Here is a 19633-nt window from a genome sequence, read left to right as displayed (position 1 = left end):
ACACCTAGTTAAATGTCAATTTCAGATAAACAACAAATTTGTTTGGTTCTCAGTATGTCCCAAGTAATATTTGGGACATAATTCCACAGTTATTCACTGTTTACCTGAAACGCAAATGAATTGGGGTCCTGTATTTTATCTAGCAACCCTAATTACAGGGCATTACTGGGTTCTTTTTAAGTTGAATATGTGGCATGACACGTGGCTCAAGTGTCTTCCATTAGACATGAGTGACTTAAGGATAAAGACTTGGGCTTGTCTATTAATGTATCCCTACTATCCAGCAGTGCCAGACACACAGTAGGTGCTCAGGAAACATGAACAGAATGACTAACTCTGAAGTGCCTTCAATTTCCAAACCTTCCTAATCACAAGAAAGGTACACATCTACCAAGGTCACTATTTCCCCTGATACAAAGAAGAACAATGGCAGCTTGCCATTCCTTATTGCCCAAATAAAGAGGGGAAAAGAAAACAAAAATCCACTTTTCACTGATGTGAAAATGTTTGTAAAATATGAAGTGGTTTTTCTAGTCAGTGTTTTCTATGCTGATTTGGAAACATCCTGTTTATTTAAGAAAGCTAATATGGTTCTATTATGCTAGGCAGTGTTCTGACACTGTTAGCCCATTAAATCCTGACGTGGTAATACCCATCCTCAGTCTCTCATACAGAGAGTCCTGGGGCAGATGTGGTTTGGGATTCGATACATGTATGATTTATTATGAAACAGTCATAATATACAGACCAAGCAAGGTCTAGGACAGTGCTCCATACACAAACAGCTTACGTTTCTGAAGTAAAACAGGAATAGTCATATCAGGTAAAACAAATAAAAAGAGCTTTACGTCTGTTCACGTCAGCTTTTGCTACCAAATGAATTCAAGTCAGGTTTAGCTGTTCAATGAGTGATAAATAAAATTTCTGTTTTTACAGGTGTCTGTATTTTGGAATTGTGAACTTTTAATGCTATTATTGTCCCTTTATATATTGAGGAGACTTAGGCTCTGAGGGGTTAGTCACTTGTCCATGATCCCTGTCAGGAAGTATTGGGGCTGGAATTCCGACTAAGCTTTCTGGGTCCAGAGCTCATGCTCTTAGCCACAATCCAGTACTAGCCTTAATTGGAAGTATTAGCTTTCAAATATTAATTTATTTGGAAATAATCACAACTTCTAAATGGCTGACTGCAAATATGTCTAACTAAGCTTAACTTATCAGCTGATTAAGGTACACAGTGCATAAATATAACATTTGTTCATTCAACACACACTTAGCTACCTTCTTTATGTTCATTTAAAGTCAGCTTCACATAAAGTAATTCATAGACTGAAACACTAGTCATCTCCCCAGTTTCTCTATTTTGAAGAGCCAAGGCAATAACTAGTTACCTGGAAAGTTAGCGAGTACGCGCGCACGTATTTATGGGTGTATATGTATGTTAGGGAGTGGCAGGTGGTCTGCTGGGTGGCCTCAAGAGATTAAAGCCGTTGGGGGGATCCCAAGACTCTATTGGGAGTATTTACAAGGTCAAAACCATTTTCATAATATCCTAAGAAATTTGTTTTTTTATCCTCAATTTTCTCATGAGGGTACAATGCAGTTTTTCAGAGGCTACATCATATGTGATATTGCAACAAACTGAATGTCTTTTTAACTCGGACATCAGGGAAATTTTCAAAACACGCAAAACAATGTCATTCTTCTCAGTAATTTTTTATTTTGAAATATATGCCTGCTTTTGATAAAAAAGCTATTTCTGTTCATATGTAATGAGTTGTTTAGAATTAACAAATAAATATTGTTAACATTTAATTTCTAATACAGTAAATACTGATAGACACGCATAAGCTCGTTGGGTCCACAAGTTTTCAATGTGAAGGGGTTCTGAGGCCAAGAAATTTGGGACCAGCTTCCTTCGGCTGGCCTAGTCTTCTTAGTTGTCGTGTTTTACCGTATCTGTTTCTGTCAAGGCCACCTGATACTAATTTTAACTTGCTTTAATTGGTATATGGATATGAGCAGGCAAGAGACCACATGTGCAAGTCCCAGGGCCCTGGAACCCTACAACCCCCCTCGCCCCCCCGCCCCCCCAATCTCACTGCTGAGCATTTCAAATCAAGTCACTGAATTCCTCCCTCCTGCAAAAAACAAGCTGGAACCCTGGATGGCTGAGAAAGCATAAAACCACCAGGAGAAATTTAAAGTCATCTTCCCATGCTCCTCCCCAAACTTACTTAGAATTTCTGGGGCAAATAAGCTGAAAATCTGTACTTTTAAATGGTTCCCTAGGTGGTCCGATGCTTGGCTAGATTTTGGAATCATCCCTGAAATGAGTTGGAACTTTTCTCTTTCCAAAACAGGTCAATAAATAGGTCAATTGAGGTTTCCTAGAGGTCCTAAAAGTCACAATCTGGGTATGTTTAAATGTTAAATGTTTTCCTGCTTAAATGAAGACAGAAAGATTTTTCTGGACTCTATCCATTCAAGAAATGATCATGGCTTCTCTCACCTCTGTGCCTCTGCAGATGTTAATCCTTCTCCTGGAATACCCTTCCTCCTCTTCCATCCTGCCTTGCACCCTCCTAAAAACGACCGAGCCTTCAAAAATCAGCTCAAGCTGTCACCTACGCTGTCCGGCGAGTGAATCACTGCTCTTGTAGCCTTATTACAAAACATGGTGTAACCGGCCAATTGCTTCTCTCTCAAGCATTCTGGATTTTGACCTCCTTGGAGCAGGAGCTGTGCCGGGCTCCTGCTGCAACCACAAGACAAAGCACAGAGTCTCCAGTGTCAGGTGTCATAGGCCAACAAGGCATGGCCACTCGCCAGTCAACACGTTCTCTGCTGAACTAAAAAACATACATGAAAATGTATCTTGATATATTCTGACTGACCCCTAAGTGTCTATTTTGACAACACACATTTTTTTCAAGAACATTACATTTTTCTGCTCAATCATTACTAAGGGAAAAATGCATTACTAACGAGTAATTTCTAGTTAAATACATGCCATGGACTCTTTCTTTGTCTCAGAAAAGCTGACTTTGGGCTCATCCTTTTGGAGCAGAAGCAGACACTGACTTGGCACGACCATAAGGAGGGCTGATGGACCAAGCTCGTTCAGACGACTGGCCTTCTTTTTTTAAAATTAAATTTAGTGGGGTGACAATGGTTAGGAAAATTCTATAGGTTTCAAGTGTACAATTCTGTAACACATCACCTATGTATCACATTGGGTGTTCACCGTCCAGAGTCAGTTCTCCTTTCTTCCCTGAACTATGCCTTTCTTTATTTATGGATAATGTGTGGCGTTTTTCCTTTACTGCTATGACATTCAACAAATCATTCAACAACATGTATCCAGATCCAGGCACTTTCCTGGGTTCACAATAGGGAATAAAATACTGTTCTTGCCTTCTGACAGCTGTGAGGTTCTCACGAGAGCAAAAAAACTACTGGTACCATACTATTGGTGAGCAAAGGGACAAAGCACCAAGGCAACATTTATTTCAAACCTGCACTGGCCATTGTCAGAGTCCACGGCCAGTTTCAGGCTCTGATGAGCACGACACGGCCCTTCAGGCTACCAGTTCAGCGGAGCAGACAGCAGCATTGCAGAGGCCCCTCCACTGAGCATCTGGGTAGAAACACACCGGCAGGCGGCAGTCTCAGAGAGGACCGGCAGCCAATGGATGTCACGGTATTCAGTGTGCGTTTACTCACAAGGTAACTAGCAACTTGCATGCGCTAATTTTCTTTCGATCCGCACACCAGCAGTTTTTTTATTGGAAAAAAAAAATATATCAAATGTATCTGTCCTGTTAACAGAAATCTCCCGAAAATATCTTCTCCAATTTCCTTTTATAAATGTGACATCTCCTTTCCCTTTGAAAAGAAAAAAAGAATCCAAATTCATGCAAAGAAAGGAAACAGGGCTCAATAAATTTCTCTGAACCTCATTTCTTTCCTTTGAAAAGGAGAATAATATGTCATCTGGCTACTTCTACATTCCAGAGGCATTCTGAAACACTTCTCAGTTACTCTGAATGGAACAAAAGAATGTTTTGAGAGTATATGACAGTTTCACATATGATCCTTGACTAAAAGTTAATGCAGTTGTTTAAGTAACTATTTGTGCTACTATGCATATAAGGCATGCATTTATTCAATGTGATACTGACAAAAGGATGAGTCAATTTAAAAAGCCAACATTATAAAGCTGTTACCGTGTTTTCCCGGTCACACAACTAGGGCACCCCAGAGTTTAAGATGAAAAGAAATGACACAGCAGGATGGGGTAAACATCGTTTTCTAAAAAGCTTGAACCAGCTTTAAAGAAAATCATGGCCCGTTTAACATATTTAGCTAAGAGTTAATTTAATCATCACAGCTCATAAGCTTTAAAAGTAGCTTTCAAGTTAAGAACTATATTTAGGCCCAAACAAGAGAGGCCAAATATAATTTTCCAGCGAGGGCACCTAGTCTTGCTTTCCAGATGCTCTTCTTTCACAGAAAAGTGACTTAAGTAAGCAAATGACAAACAGGCATTGATATTAAGCCAACACCAGATTTAATTGGTTAATTACACACGCTTTTCTTACACTTTCTTGCTCTTTTCACAGAAAAGCTGTTTTCTGATGACACTTGTGGAAAAAGCACCCATTTCTGTCCTCAGTTAGTTTTAACTGCTAAGGAGACACTTTTGATGGCAGTGACCAACCTGCCTGCATGGGTGCTGATGATCACTGTCCCACATGTCTCAGCTGCTCTTGTCAAGAAGGGAACAGACAGACAAGGGAACAGTCACAAAGCAGTGCGTCAAGCCCTAATACTGCCTTTAGAGGTCCCTGCATTCATCCTCCCCCATCAAGCCTTCCTAAATTTCTCATACTCTTCTTGACCTCTGTTATGGGTTGAATTATGTTCCCCACAAAAGATATGGTGAGGTCCTAACCCTCAGCACCTCAGAATGTCACCTTATTTGGAGATGGGGGTCTTTACAGAGATGATCAAGCTAAAATGGTCCTTAGGGCAGGACCTGAGGTCATTAGGTAGGACTCGTGGCCTCGTGAAAAAGGGAAATTTGAGCACAATTTTCGTGAGAAGACAAAGGCAGAGATCGCGGTGATGTTTCTGTGGGCCCAGGAATGCAAAAGGTTGCCAGCAAATCACCAGAAGCTCGGGGAAAGCTGAACCGATTTCTCTCTCACAGCCCTTCGCACGAGTAACTCTGCTGACACCTGGATCTTGGAGCTCTACCCTCCAGAACAGTGAGAAATAAACGCATTTCCGCTGCATAAGCCACCCAGTGGGTGGTACTTTGTTAGAGCAACCTTAGCAAACCAATACACCCTCTGCAGCTCTTTTACTATTTCCCATTTCTAGGGCTGTTCTAAGCCACCTGGCAGCAGGGAGCACGCTTCTCACAGCAGCAGAGGGCGCCACAACCTCCGGCAGAGAGCGGGCCTCCACTGTACGTACTGAGTAAGCACTGGGTAAACGCAAGTGTGACTGTCACCAGATAGTGGGAGGAAGTCATGGGGGGAGGGGCGTGTCGTGTTACCACTGCCACTTCTCCCAAGACTGCACGAATCAGCGCCCTGAATGAGTCAGAGCTGGCTTCTCTTCAACAGCCAGCTTACTGCTCTGTCTCCAGCAAGGAAAGAAACAAAGAACGAAGAAGCACACTGGCCAGGCACAAGAACTAGATCTGATGGAGATGTTTATAACAAAACTCATGAATATGTTTATAAGGCATATAATAAATCTTAGTGGAACTAATAAGAAAAGGAACAATACCAAAAGATAAAAAGAAATATAAATGCTTTCTTAATATTGCTGAGGCTTTGTGCTTTTGCTGTTCTAACGATACACAATTAGAGATAACTTTTTCATATACTTCTGTTTTCTTTTATTGTGAGAAGACCAGAAACAGAAGAATAGGGGCGGCCGGAGGGCTCAGTTGGTTAGAGCGGGAGCTCTGAGCAATAGGGTTGCTGGTTCGATTCCCACATGGGCCAGTGAGCTGCACCCTCCATAAAACTAGATTGAAGACAACGAGCAGCCGCTGAGCTGCCAGAGGGGTGGCTGGATGTCTCAGTTGGTTAGAGCAGGAGCTCTCAACTACAAGGTTGCTGATTCAATTCTTGCATGGGATGGTGGGCTGAGCCCCCTGCAACTAAGATTGAAAAATGGTGACAGGACTTGGAGCTGAGCTGTGCCCTCCACAACTAGACTGAAGGACCATGACTTGACTTGGAGCTGATGGGCCGTGGAGAAACACACTATTCCCCAACATTCCCTAATAAAAATTAAAAAACAAACAAACAGAAAAATAGAACATATATCGAAATATCCCTATAAGTATTATTTTTGAAATTGGAAACAATCTAAATGTACAACAATAGGTGGCATGACTAAGCAAATAGCAGAACAATATAATGGACTGGTTTCACAGCTATTGAAAATTATAAAGGTGGACTATAGTAACTATATTAAAGTTAAAAGCATATGTAAACAAATATGCTAAATAAAAGTATGCTTAGAAAAAACTAATCACAATCATGAACAATCATGTAAAAACCAAGATCACTGACCACCAAGATCACTAATGAGTTGAAATACAACCTAGTGCATTAAAAAGCTTCAGTATGCCTTAGAAGTTAAAACTGTATAAATTTGACATATATTCTTCACACATAATAAATTTATTAAATATTTATGGAACTGCTAGATAAGTAGAAAGATATTAAATTCCCTTATATTAGAAATATTTTAATTTTGGTGGAACATGAGGATAGAGTCTCCTCTCAATTCAGCATAAGCTGATCCTCGGCTTCAAATTATAATTAAGAAATTTGAAGACAAATCCTGTCCCAGCCCTATAAATTTAACTCTATGATAGATTCAAAAATTTTTTTTTAATGCTACCCAAAATAACGATTTCATTTTAGGCACTTGATATTAATATTTATCTGTGTTTATGTGACATGATTCTTTAAAACAACTGATTTTATACCCTTAATATTTTATATTTATCCCACATATTACATTATAAACCAACTAATGTTTAACAATAGGTGGATGAAAGGCCAAAGAGAAAGACTAAAGAAGACACTATTAATGTCTGCTTAATTATAGATATCAATCCAATTCAAGTTCTTGGTTAAAATGATTAACTATTTTATAAGGATGTGTGCCTACAAATTAAAGTCAACATTTTTTAAAAAGAAGAACTCACATAGTCTTAGGATGGTAGTTATACATCTGTGTGATTAAATAGATTTTAAATACATAAAAAATACATAGCTGAAATATAAATAAACTTAAATATATAGGTTAAATGAATAATAGATTTTATTTGTAAGCCACATATATGTGCATATTTCATATGTAAGATATATATTTACACAATGACTTAAATGTTAAAAAAAGCTAAAAATGCACAATACCATACTGTTATATACTCAAAAGTAATAAAAGCAGTCCTACATTTAATTTTTTGTTGTTAAAGTAGGTATTATGTAACCACTTCCTTATTAGCAATAGCTAGCCAAAGAAATTATATTTCTGAAATTAATGGGCTCCTTACTTGAGTGCTCATTTATGAATTTGCATTAAATCTCTAAAAAGGTATAATTATAGGTATAATATAAAAGGCATAATTATATTACGGTTATTTCCCCCAGTTTCTGAAATAATCTGTGTCGCTAACATGAGCATTACAGCATAAAAAGTCTTTGTTTTAAATTAGAAAGAAAAAAAGGCTAAGGATTTGCCAGGTCACCATCAAATATTCCAAACAGTCAACATGACATCGTTTCTATTTCTTGGCTTTCTGTCAAAATACCACCAGAATGTTTTGTTGTGTACAGAAACAAAAGAGTAGGGCTACTTTAAGCTTTTTTAGTGCCTCATATACTACTATTCCTAGGGAAAGTGAATTATTACACTGCCAAATTTCATCTCATTGAAGTCAGACACAACTTCAGAACACTGGGGAACGTTGGAGGAAGAAGTTGAAGTCTTCTCCATAGCTGTACATTTTAAATTCAAAGAATCAAATGTTAGGCTTCATATTTAAAGCACAGTTTAGGGAGACACACATAGATAAATAAAGAAAAAGGGAAAGCTATTTCATAAAAAAGAATACCAACTGTTAAATGCAGAGAAAGTAATAGCAAATCATCACTTTTCCCCTATCATATTAAAAATGGATTTAGGCAAGAGTAATTTAATATATGCTAACACTAGTGGGTGAAATCTGATGAGTACAATTAGATTATATCAAACATCCCCATGAATTATTAATTACAAAAGGAAAGTCAGGAACTTTACAGTTAGAAAATCTATCAGGTCACCCAAACAAAGAGATTAAAGTAATATCACCAATAATGTATATCCTAATGTAATACACTGAAAAAGGTGTCACCTCTGCAATATTCCTGCCAAAAAATGCATAATCTGAATCTAATCATGAAGAAACATCAGACAAATCAAACTGAGTAATATTTTACAAAATTCTACACCCTCAAAAATGTCAATGTCATGAAGACCAAAGGAAAAAAAAAGGCTGCAGAATTTTTCAAGATTAACGGTGAGTAACATACGTGAAAGCTCAATGCAAAGTGTGATGCTAGAGCAGAAAAAAACTTGCAAAAAAGGACATTATCGACGTAATTGGTACAATTTGCAAAAGATGTATATAGATTGTCGTATTCCATTAATGTTACCAATCTCACGATTTTAATAATTGTACCAAGTTTCTATAAGAAAATATCCTATTCTTGAAAAAACATACTGAAATATTTGGAGTGAGGGGGCATGAGCCTGCAACTTACTCAAGTGTACAGATCAGGAAAAAAAAGTTGTGTGCGTGTAGAATAATAAAGTAAATGTGACAAATGTTAATAAGTAGTGAATCTAGGTGAAGCATTTATGGCAATTCTTTGTATTATTCTTGCAACTCTTCTGTTAGTTTGAAATGATATCAAAATAAAAAGTTATATCCTGTTCTTAGGAGAGATGTTAGAGTCAGCCAGCAGTATTCCATCCGAAGGATTCCCTTCTACATTTGTAAGGAAGTCAGCCAATTCCTGCTAATACACCACTGATGATAAAGTAGACAGTCTGTGAATGTTTATATACTGCCTCTACTTGAAAAGAATTCTGAAGGTGGCTTGCAATAAATGTCAGAGACACGTTAAAAATATATATATCAAAGCTTAAAAAACCTAGATCTATGATACAGAAGAATTTCCTTAAAAACAGAGAAGAAACTGGCCAAGGAGGACGCCAGTCAAATGTACTTCGGATGTCTTACCCTGGTTGACCATGGTCCCATGCAGTCCTGTTTGGGCATTCTCAGTCCTTACCAAGGACCGCTACTCTGATTCCCAAGGTCCTACAACCCTGGCCATGTTGTTCCGCCTCTACTACCAGTTGTGAAACCCTGTCCTGAAAAAGAGACTAAACCCGGGGTTTCCTAAAGTGGAAGACACGTGCAGCAGCCAGCTCATCTCGGGTTGTACTCACGCACACAACTCATGTTGCAGAGTTACCTTCAGAGTAAATATGTATTTTTATAGATATTTCCAATAGGTAGCAAGTAATGTGACCATGGATGGTAGGGATATGTTCCTTTCTCAAATGCGTTTATTTAAGTAAATAGAAAAAAGAGGCAATCAAAAAAAAAACAGTAAGTAAATAAAAAAGCAGGGATATGGCACCTGTGGAAGTAAAGGCTGTTGTAAATTACTGAGGCTTGCAAAATGTTGACTGATGCTATACATTTACCATTTCAAAATTTGATTTACAAAGTTAGAGAAGTAACCTCTACAGTTATGAATTACATGAAGTTTCTGGCAGCAAATGCTAACTGGCTGGAATTGGTGTTTCTTTTACGTCAGTAAAGATAATATTTTAGAAAGCACTCTCAGGCTTTATTTAGATGATAGTAAAAATTCAAAATCAATAATCTTCTAAAGGTAGATATATAGTAAATTATCACTTTAACATCGTTTAGAAAAAAATCTTAGTATCTACATAGAAATATTTCAGTCCATAGAGATGTCTGGAAAAATATGATGAGGAAAAATGGTAACACCTACTGAACTCCAAATATTTATTTGTACCTTTCTATGAAAACAAATATACCGATACAGTCCTATTCTGATAAAGTTCTAGGGAAAACTGCTAGGGTATATTTAGGCTGCTTTAATTTTTAACAATGTGTGTGACATGAAAAATGCAACCAGACGTTAAAGAAAATGCCCACTTCTTTGATTCCAGAGCACCAGGGCTTACCAAAGGCTGCTGGGGCTGCATCGCTTGGAGACTAAGAGTCTGACCCTGGGGCTGCGAGGGCGGCTGGGGCTGAGGGGGCTGTGAGGGCTGTTGCATCTAGAAAGAAAGAAAAAGGATTAGACCTTAAACACAAGGAGTTAATATCATTCCGATCGTCTCTCCCCATACACCTTTTATTTAATTATTTTGTGGCAACAAAAATAACATACACCTGCTGCCTCCATCTTTGCCTTGTCAAACTGTTCATCTTTCAAGGGCAAGACCTAACTCTGCTCCTCCATGAAGCCTTCTTGGACCACTCCGACCCTAAGGATCACTTCCGTCAGTAGTCATGGCCTTCACCATCTATGCCGTCCTATGCTGTCCAGGGACATAGTCTGTACTTACTGTTTTAACTCCTCTTATGTCATTTGTCCTTCCACGTACTTTATCCTACCTTCTACTACCAGGTTAGACAAAGACTGCTTCATAGTTATCTTTTCATTTCTATGACACATGGAGGAACTCAGAGATTAGTTTTATTTTCTTTTAAGGAAGATGAAGATGAAAATGAAGATGGAGGAAGAGGAAGATGAAAATGAAGATGGAGGAGGAGGAGAGCAGGTAGGAAGAGTTGTTTTTGAAGAACTCTTAAAGATTAAATATTTTTTAAAGGAAATTGTAGATGTGGGAAATTATGACATAAATGACCAGCATAAAATCAAACATCGTGTCTGTGACAAAGTTGTCTCAAATACATAACTGTTGGAAAACACTTCCAAGTCACAGAAGGAACAGAGAGCACAGAGGAAAATATTAATAGGTGGTTTGTCTCAATGACCTTTAAAGTTTCCTCTACCCAAACACTTCATCTTGATGATGACAGCATCCAACTTTTTTTCATCTTTTGCTTTTTCCAACTTGGTTTGAATACTATCCCCCAATGTATTTGTCTCGTTAGGGCAAGGTAATATCTATTGCCACATGGCATTTCTCAGTAAGTGACAATGCTCATTCCAGAACTGAAATCCAAGCAGAGATCCTGGCAGGGTCACTTCCAACGTGAACAACGCAAGTTCGTCTAGAAACACGGTGATTACAATATGGAGCCAATTCTCCATTTGGCATTCTGTGAACTCTGCCAAGAAAAATGAACCCAACTTCATAAATATTAATTTGTTCCTCTATGGAACAAAAAAAGGAATAAGTATAATCCTGATGCAAAGACAAATCACTTTTCTTTATCTACAGGGAATGTGTTGGTAACGAAAAAAATATCAGAAGGACATGTTATGTTAATTGGTGTTAAAAAGTACATATTAACCAATAAAAAAGATTTTAAAAATTTGCAGCCTTAAAGAACACCAATGTAAGACAGAAAGCAGTAAATAAACAAAGAATGTAATAACTTTCCACAGTGATTTGAAAATGTGAAGTTTTAAAACAGAGCAAAATGTAAATATCAGTCTAAAAAGTTCTGAAACATATTCTTAGAACTTGGAAAAAAATTATTTTAAGAAAATATCACATGAGTATTAATAGTCATATTTATGGTTATCTTAATAGTAATATTAACAAATGAGGACTTTACTTGCACATTCTTATTTAATTCTCACTATACACTTTGGGGGTAGGTACTATAATTATTTCCATTTTATTTATGAGAATTAGAGTTTTTACCATGTTGGAGCTAAATAACATCTATACAATGAGTGGGCTGGAGATTGATAGGCCATACTCCCCCCCAAACCTTGTGTTATTAATTTTGTGATACGACTTCTTTCACATTTTAATAGGTAAAAATTGGGATGCAACTAATGGCATCTCACAACTAATGGCATCTTCTAATTAGGAAGCCTAGTTCTAGAGGATCCGTGTTGGCTCTTGTCTGTCCCCTGGGGATGTGACCAACCAGAATTTTTTGGATCACACTAAATTCAGACCTGAAACCCACTTTAGCTTGTGGTTTATATTCTCAGCGGAGATATTTTTGCTTCCCTCCACCCAGTGTCATGGTGAAGACATGCAAGTTCCTTTGCTGACCCTTTCTACATGGCAGATGTATTACTCATTGACCTCACACCAACAGAATAGCCGTTGGGTACCCCTGCTCTACTAGACGCCCCCTTTTGGTGTTTTTTCTTTCTTAGCAATACATAAAGTGACAGGACATCTCAAGTTGGATCGCTGAGTCCACTGTACAGACCCCTCAGGCCATCTCCAATCCAATAACATAGAACAAGCTTGCGAATAACGAAGACACATGGAATAGGTAAATATAATAGCCTATATTTTTTAGATGAGGAAGGTACAAGCAACAATGTGTCAAGGGAAGGAAAAACCCTTTATCCACAAGACTCAAATATTTCTATCACATCATTGAATGACAGCTCTCTGGATTCGAACAGAGTCAAGACTAAATATCCCTTTCAAATATCCTACCTGTGTAATGCCAGGTTCACAGCCTAATCGAACCAGAGGTATTACAGAAACTTTTTTGGATTCAAGATCCATCTAAAAACCTGATAAAAGCTCCAGACAGCTTTTTTTTTTTTTTTTAAACACATATAAGAAATTTTGCAGTCAAATTGCATGGCCTCTAGTTAAATAATGAGTGGGTAAGCTGAGGCTTATACTGTTAAAATCAACGCATGCAGCGACCCTCTTGAACCTTGGTGAAAGGGGAAGGATGTCTGGAAAATGCACTCTCCTGCCTGTGACCTGGTAGAACCCAGAGAAAGGAAGACCCTTGCCAAGTTGGAGCTTCTAGTGTCAAGTACCCAGGATTCCTTGGAACTTGGCAATTAAAGTCTAAAGGGCCTGTCATTTCTCAGGACTGCCAAGTACCGACCATGCACTGCCCTCGCCTCCCAGCCCCATACCTGGAGGAGCCTCTGCTGCTGTCGCACCTGTGGCTGTCGCGGTCTCATCGGGTCCTGTGGCAGGGGCCCCGAGGGAAGGTTTGGGTGTGCTGAGGTGAGCACAGCATCCATTCCTGCGCCCATCAGCGGGCTCTGCTGGAGGGATTGATGGTTCAGTCTAGGGAGGAATCACACAGCTTGTTTCAGGCCAGGGTGACCGTCACATTTTTAATCAGTGCCACTGACACATCACACACCTTCAGAGAAACGACTGTGTTCAGTAATTTCTTGTACAATGTGAATGCAATAAAGGCCGGTGGTTAAGATCATCTCGATTCCCAGGGATGGATAAGATCACTTGAAAAAGGACAACAACCATGCTTACTACTTAAAGTAGAACGGCAATCACGTATAAATTACTTTCTAAAAAATGTACCAACAAGCGACATAAATGGAGCGTTTACTCTGGTGTAGTCACTGTCTGACCGTCTGAGGCATGTTGTTTCATTAACTCTCCACAGCAGCCCTTACGTGTCAGCAGCTCTGCTATCCCCACTTTAAAAATGAGAACAGAGAGCTAGAGAAATAACTTCCCAAAGTTATTGAGACAGCAAATGGCACGGGGGGCATTTCAATCCACAACTTTGGGGCTCTACAGTTCAAGTGTTTAGGTAATATGCTATGCTGCCATTTATTAGAAAAAATAATAAATACAGGAAGTGCCAAAAAATGTATATACACATTTTTAAGAAAGGAAAAAGGACTATTAAGATTGTAATACTCGATATATACTGATAACAAAAGATGAATACAAGTCACGTTTGACTTCTGCAATGACAAGAGGTGCTCAAAGTGGTTACCATCAGCGTCCAGACACTTCTGATTACGGCGAACTACTGCTTGAGCAACGTTGACCAAAGTGTCCACTTGTATGCATTTTTTTGGCAGCCCCAGTATAACACACATTTTCCTCATTTATTTTCCCAAACGTGCTGCCATCAGGCCTGCCAACTTTCCCAACAGTGATTAGGTGGCGCTGGACGTGCAGCCATTGATAACACCCGAAGCCAAGCTGCTCTGCTATCTACTGTAGTACAAAATTTTGCAGGAAACTTAATTCTTCTAAATCGATGCCATCCAACAGTGGAACAGAGGTGAAATGTTCCACATCTGTGCTGTCCAATAAGACAGCCACTGGCCACCAGGACCAGCTACCTCATTTTTGGGTCTTAGACAAAACAAACTGCAGGGCTTCCTGACCAAAAGTTAGCAAGAGGGTGACAGAAGAGCATTAAATCAAGCATGGGGCCCTTCCAAGCACAGCGACATGTGACTGCCCTAATCACAAACCTTCAAAGCTGGCCCCTCGGGCTCCATGTGGCTCCTGAACACTTGAAACGTAACCAGCGTAACTGAGGAACTACGTTTTTAATACAATTTTAACTAGTCTAAATTTAAATAGTCACACGTGGATGGCAGCTACTGTAATGGACAGTGCAGTTAGCCACCCACGGGATCTGATTAAACAAGAACTGGAAAAAAAGCTGTTCTGATCCTGCTTTGCGAATCATCTCTGAAGTGGAAAAGGTAGAAACTAAAATTGAATAAAACTCTTTTGAGCACCATGCACGATTACTGCAGTCATAGACTTTAGAGTTCTGATCAACACATTCTAGTAAGGTATTGCTAACCATATTCAACATTTTTAAAATCTTAGATACTTTTAGCCAAAAAATCTTTTTTAAAAGGGGAAACGAAAGAACACTGGAGGGAATATAATGGTATCACCTAAAACTATTACACCCATGCTATGGAAGATGCAAATCGAACTGCAGGGGCCTGGAATGAAATAAACAAGATGGGCCACTGCTTATTTTGAATCTCTGCCTGGGTGTTCCTAAAAATGAGGTGACAGAATGCAAATTCTATGCAAATATAAAAGTTCATAAAAACAGTATGAAGCCCCATGCCCTAGAAGAAACCTAACAAATAAAAGAACATGAGTGTCTACTATTGCAATCATTATTTCTAGATGGGTCACCTCTGAGTGCCAGTCAAAGGCTGCAGGTATGGCGACGCCTGCTGCTGCACATAGCCACTCGGCGGCTGCTGCATCTGTCTGAGTCTTTCCAGTAGTGCTGGGTTGGAATGTGCAGCTGGACAGGTCCTGGAGTTATAGCTGGGCGACAGAACCACACCGCCGGCCTGCTGCTGTGGGGTTTGCTGCAGAGGCATTTGTGTTCCGTACATCGTATAGCCCTGGGGCATGGTCTGCAGACAGGCAGGAGGAAGCAAGTCAGTGTTTCAACTTATCACCAGCTCTCCTGTTGCTAAGACACATGGAGCAAAAAGTACCCAGGAGGCGCCCTCTGAAATCCACTCTTCTCTAATGCTCTTATGACTCAAAATCTGAAGAGGACAACCACCATGGAGGCAGAAAGACTAGGCATAAAATTAGAGAATGAACTGGTTACATAATAATTTACCAGAACATGCAATTAAAAAACAAAAAGAATCGTTATTTGGTTAAGAGATTAGTTTTAAGATCAGGTGCTTATTCTGAGGGAAGGAAGGTCATTTTTCTTTATGGACAAGCAGCCATACTTTCCAAGCCCAGATGACGTCAATGTGCAACAGACGCCAAGCATCATTAATGTCACTTGCAAAATTAGTCCGAAAAGCTACCCCCATGCTCAGTGTAAACTAAAATAATGGCATACGCTCTCCTGACATGTGATGACTCCTCCTCGGATCTGATGAATGTGCCTGCGGTAACTAACCAGTTACAAAAAGGAAAACCCAAATAATACCTTAACCGGAGGGTAAGGGTATAATTGGCGACTATTCAATACCCTCTAGCCCAGCACTGTACCAACCATCTGAACACTTAATTTTTCTCTGCAACTTTAACATATGAGAACCTGTTTCTCTAAATCTTGACATCTAACGTAAATGAAAGACCTGACGTTCTGCTGGATCACTACCTACAATGTATAGAACAGAATGCCAATTAGAGCAGAAGAGGACTGCCCTTCAGCCCCTCAAAGCACCATATTATAATACCGTCTAATGGCTCTGACTGCAAGAGAGAGGAATGTAGGACGCAGCATTGCGGCAGGCACTGTGGATGGACCCAGGCTGGAGGGCTCTGGAGGCTGACCCCAGCTTTCCTTTCAGCTGAGAACACAGTATGAATTGCCAGCCCCATCTAGCAATCTCACCCACACCCCTGGTTCCTGATGAGGGGAGGCATAGGGTCAAAGTATATGGAAGTAACAAGATTCTTAGAAAAAAATTGCTCCTCACATTTATATTACATGACGGCAAGTTCACCATTGGCTGAGCAGCGCTGTGTAGCTGGTGTAGCATTTAGTTTCATAGGTTGTCTGAAACCCTCACACGCTCACTTCTACTTTACAGAGAAGGAAACCAAGACTCAGAGTAACATGCGCAATGCTACACAGCTAGTAAGTTGCCAGGGATTTTGCCAAGGTCTCATTCCAAGGTCAATTATCTTCTTATTCTACCATGATACCTCTTTGAATATGATAACCCATATATTAGATATAAGTACTCTGGGACTCTTAAGCATCATTAATAGAGAAGTTTGAATTTAGTTTTGTTTTCAAGAATTTCCTAAAATGTTTTCTTCTTTAATTTAATCAATCCTGAGACTGGTTCAACAATCACTGGTAATGCTTTTTTGGAAATGTCAATTATAATCTGAAAGCAGAAGTAACTAAGTTCTAGATCCCATACGGGAGTTGATACCTTATTTACTTGGTTTCCCATTTCAAATAAAGAGCATTACAAATCCGGGTAGCATCTATGAAGCAAATGTGGGTACCTGTGCTTGCTGCAGCCCTGGATACTGGGGGAGCTGAGGGGAGGGCCGTGCTTGTGCAGCAAAGAGAGCAGCCTGGTCCCCCGGCTGACCCTGGAAAACAAAGCCGAGGAGAACGCTCCATCATAACAGCAAGGGCTTGATTTGAGCTCCTGACTAATAACCCCAATAACCCACGACACCAAATCTCATTATGCGAATACAGAACTTGCAGATTTCCAAACTGCATTAAATTCGATTTCTCATCAATTTCTTATGTATGCAGACTGTTGAACTTATTATGTCTTCTAAAGACTGCAGATGTCCCCAACGATAACACAGATATAAGTACAAGCCATAAGAGGCAATAAGTGGTTCTGAGATGGTGTTCCTGTGGAAGGTACAAATGCCCCTCCAGAGTAAAGACGTGGGTCCCTCATTGTGAAATCCAAAACCAGAGACACACCATCCCGTGCCCGTAAGGGAAAGGCGTTGTACATACATATGCCATATACGAATTCCATGACTTTTTAATAAAGCTTCATCATAGTGACCTGAAAATTGCCTATTTAGCTATCTAGCCAATGGATGAATTTGGTATCTCCTATGACTCTAAGAATCAATTCAAATATAATCAATAAAAATTTATAAAGTAATAGCAAATACAATTCTAACCAACTACAGTATAAAATAAAACCAACGAACATCTGTTCACTGATCTTAATACATATTTTGGCCTTAGGAAAATGAAAGTATTCATGAGAGCAGTATGCATTTTATGTTTGGTGGTAGAAACGCCTTCATGGAAGCCTGCAGTAAGAATAACAAAGAGGCCTAGCGTCCAACCGTCCCTACGTTCCTTCAGGACTTACTATAAAGAATGGGATTTATCCTAGGATAGTTTACTACTGTTTTATATCAGATGTCCACATTTTTAAAAAGTGCTAAATTACAGTTATATAAAGCATTTTAATGCTCCAGGATAATGGTATAGATATTTCTAGCAAGGAGAAAGGCATACACATTTAGCTAAGAGGGAGAACACCAACCATTATTAAACATCTATTATATACCAGTGAGCGGGCTTCTGGTTCTTAGCTCCACTTTTTCATAGGAACTCTGCCAGGAGAGAGCATCATTCCCATTTTCTTCAGCTAGGAAAAGTTAGGCTCAAAGAGCTTAAGCAGCTCAGTGACCTCAGCCAGACCTGGCCGAGCCATTACCTGAACGCAGGTGAATCTGACCCCAAAGCCCAGGGCTCCTTCCATTATGAAGAGATACCTCATATGTGGTATCAAGGATAAAGATATTTAAGAGCTCACTCAGTGCTTATTAGTTAGGGACATTTACCATCTTAAACTCAGCCCCCAAAATAACCGAAAGGAGAATCTCTATTGAGACTTGATAAGAGATAGTGAACTAAAATGTATACAGCAGACAGTGCAGCCCTTTCTTTGATCCCCACATAAAATCACTTGAGGGCATTTAAGAAAGTTCAGCCTCTCCTAAGGGGACTGTCACCCATACCCCAACCAAACAAGAATTTCTGACAGCATCTACTATGGCATCTGCATATAACAGCTTCAACAAGAATCTCACTCTCCACAGCCTTTAGCTGATTAATCTAAGTGCAATTCCATCTCTATTTGCTTGTGTCTAAGATAAATAGTCCCAGATCCCTCTATGAGAAACCACAGTATCTGATGGTTTTTGATTCTCCAAACAGTATGCCGAAGAGTCATTGAATCAACTAGATCTTTAAATGCTACTCCTTAAATCAGTGCTCCCTGACTGTGTCAGATAAAGTCCCTGAAACATATTGTTGTGTTCCTTGATGGAGACAAATATATATATATAGTACCATTTTTACAAAGGAAGAAAAATGAATTGTTTATATGTGAATTAGAATCTTGCCATCCACAAGTAGTCCATAATACCCACGCATGCCGTTTTGGTGTGAAGGGAAACAAGATGTGATTTGTACGTGAAGATGCATAAAACAGATCTTTTTAACTCTTTACTCTTCCTTTGCTTTTGATGAAACTTATGAAACAAACTGTGACTTACACGTGGGGGAAACTAGCATACTACTAAGGTAAGTATCTGAGTTACTGGGCTACACTCTTTTATTGACAAATAACTGTTGAGATTGAAAAAATATGAATTAAAAACTATTCTACATTTTTTTAAATAATCACAAAATTACCATTCAAGGAAAAACATTATAACTTCAAAAGAAAGAGGAAAGGATCGAAACTTTCAAATCAGTTTTTACACTCTAAAATTCATGCATTCTCAACCATTTTTGTCAAAAGGTTAACTTTTATTTGTGAACATATGATACTCCCTCCCACCACTCAGTTAAGTACTGTAAGGTAACAATTCAGGTATGCGGTATCATCCTGAGGCAATCACAAACACCCCAATTTGGCTAGCACTTTCCAAGTGCTCTGTGAATAGCTTTATTATTGTGTGTTGCCCCGAATTATTTTGAAAAATACCCAGTCTCTTCCACCAAACTGAAATGGCCTCCTACCGTTCTTTGGTTTTTCCTGGAATAATATCAAGAACAGACTAATTTCAATTTGTACAAATAGTTCAATGTGTTGGGGAAAGAATGAAAAAGAAAAGTTCTTTTGAAAAGTTCTTAACTTGATAGATT

The 19633-nt window shown here is 39.1% G+C and overlaps 1 protein-coding gene across 10 annotated transcripts in view; it reads right to left on the bottom strand.

Moving 5' to 3' along the window:
• MED12L (mediator complex subunit 12L) overlaps positions 1 to 19633 on the bottom strand; it is a 322241-nt gene that overhangs the window by 8020 nt on the left and 294588 nt on the right. For 9 of the 10 annotated variants that reach the window (XM_081064322.1, XM_081064329.1, XM_081064331.1 and 6 more), the window contains 4 exons: positions 16996 to 17085; positions 15190 to 15419; positions 13170 to 13326; positions 10309 to 10404 (listed from right to left, as the gene is read on the bottom strand). In XM_081064322.1, the coding sequence (XP_080920448.1) occupies positions 10309 to 10404; positions 13170 to 13326; positions 15190 to 15419; positions 16996 to 17085 (573 nt within the window). The remainder of the gene's footprint in view (positions 1 to 10308; positions 10405 to 13169; positions 13327 to 15189; positions 15420 to 16995; positions 17086 to 19633) is intronic. The other variant, XM_081064328.1, reaches the window with a different exon arrangement.

The sequence above is a fragment of the Rhinolophus hipposideros genome (assembly GCF_964194185.1).
Source record: "Rhinolophus hipposideros genome assembly, chromosome: 2".
In the NCBI taxonomy this organism is placed as follows: Eukaryota; Metazoa; Chordata; class Mammalia; order Chiroptera; family Rhinolophidae; genus Rhinolophus; species Rhinolophus hipposideros.
Note: the sequence above shows the minus strand (reverse complement) of the source record. Positions and strands in the feature narration are given on the sequence as shown.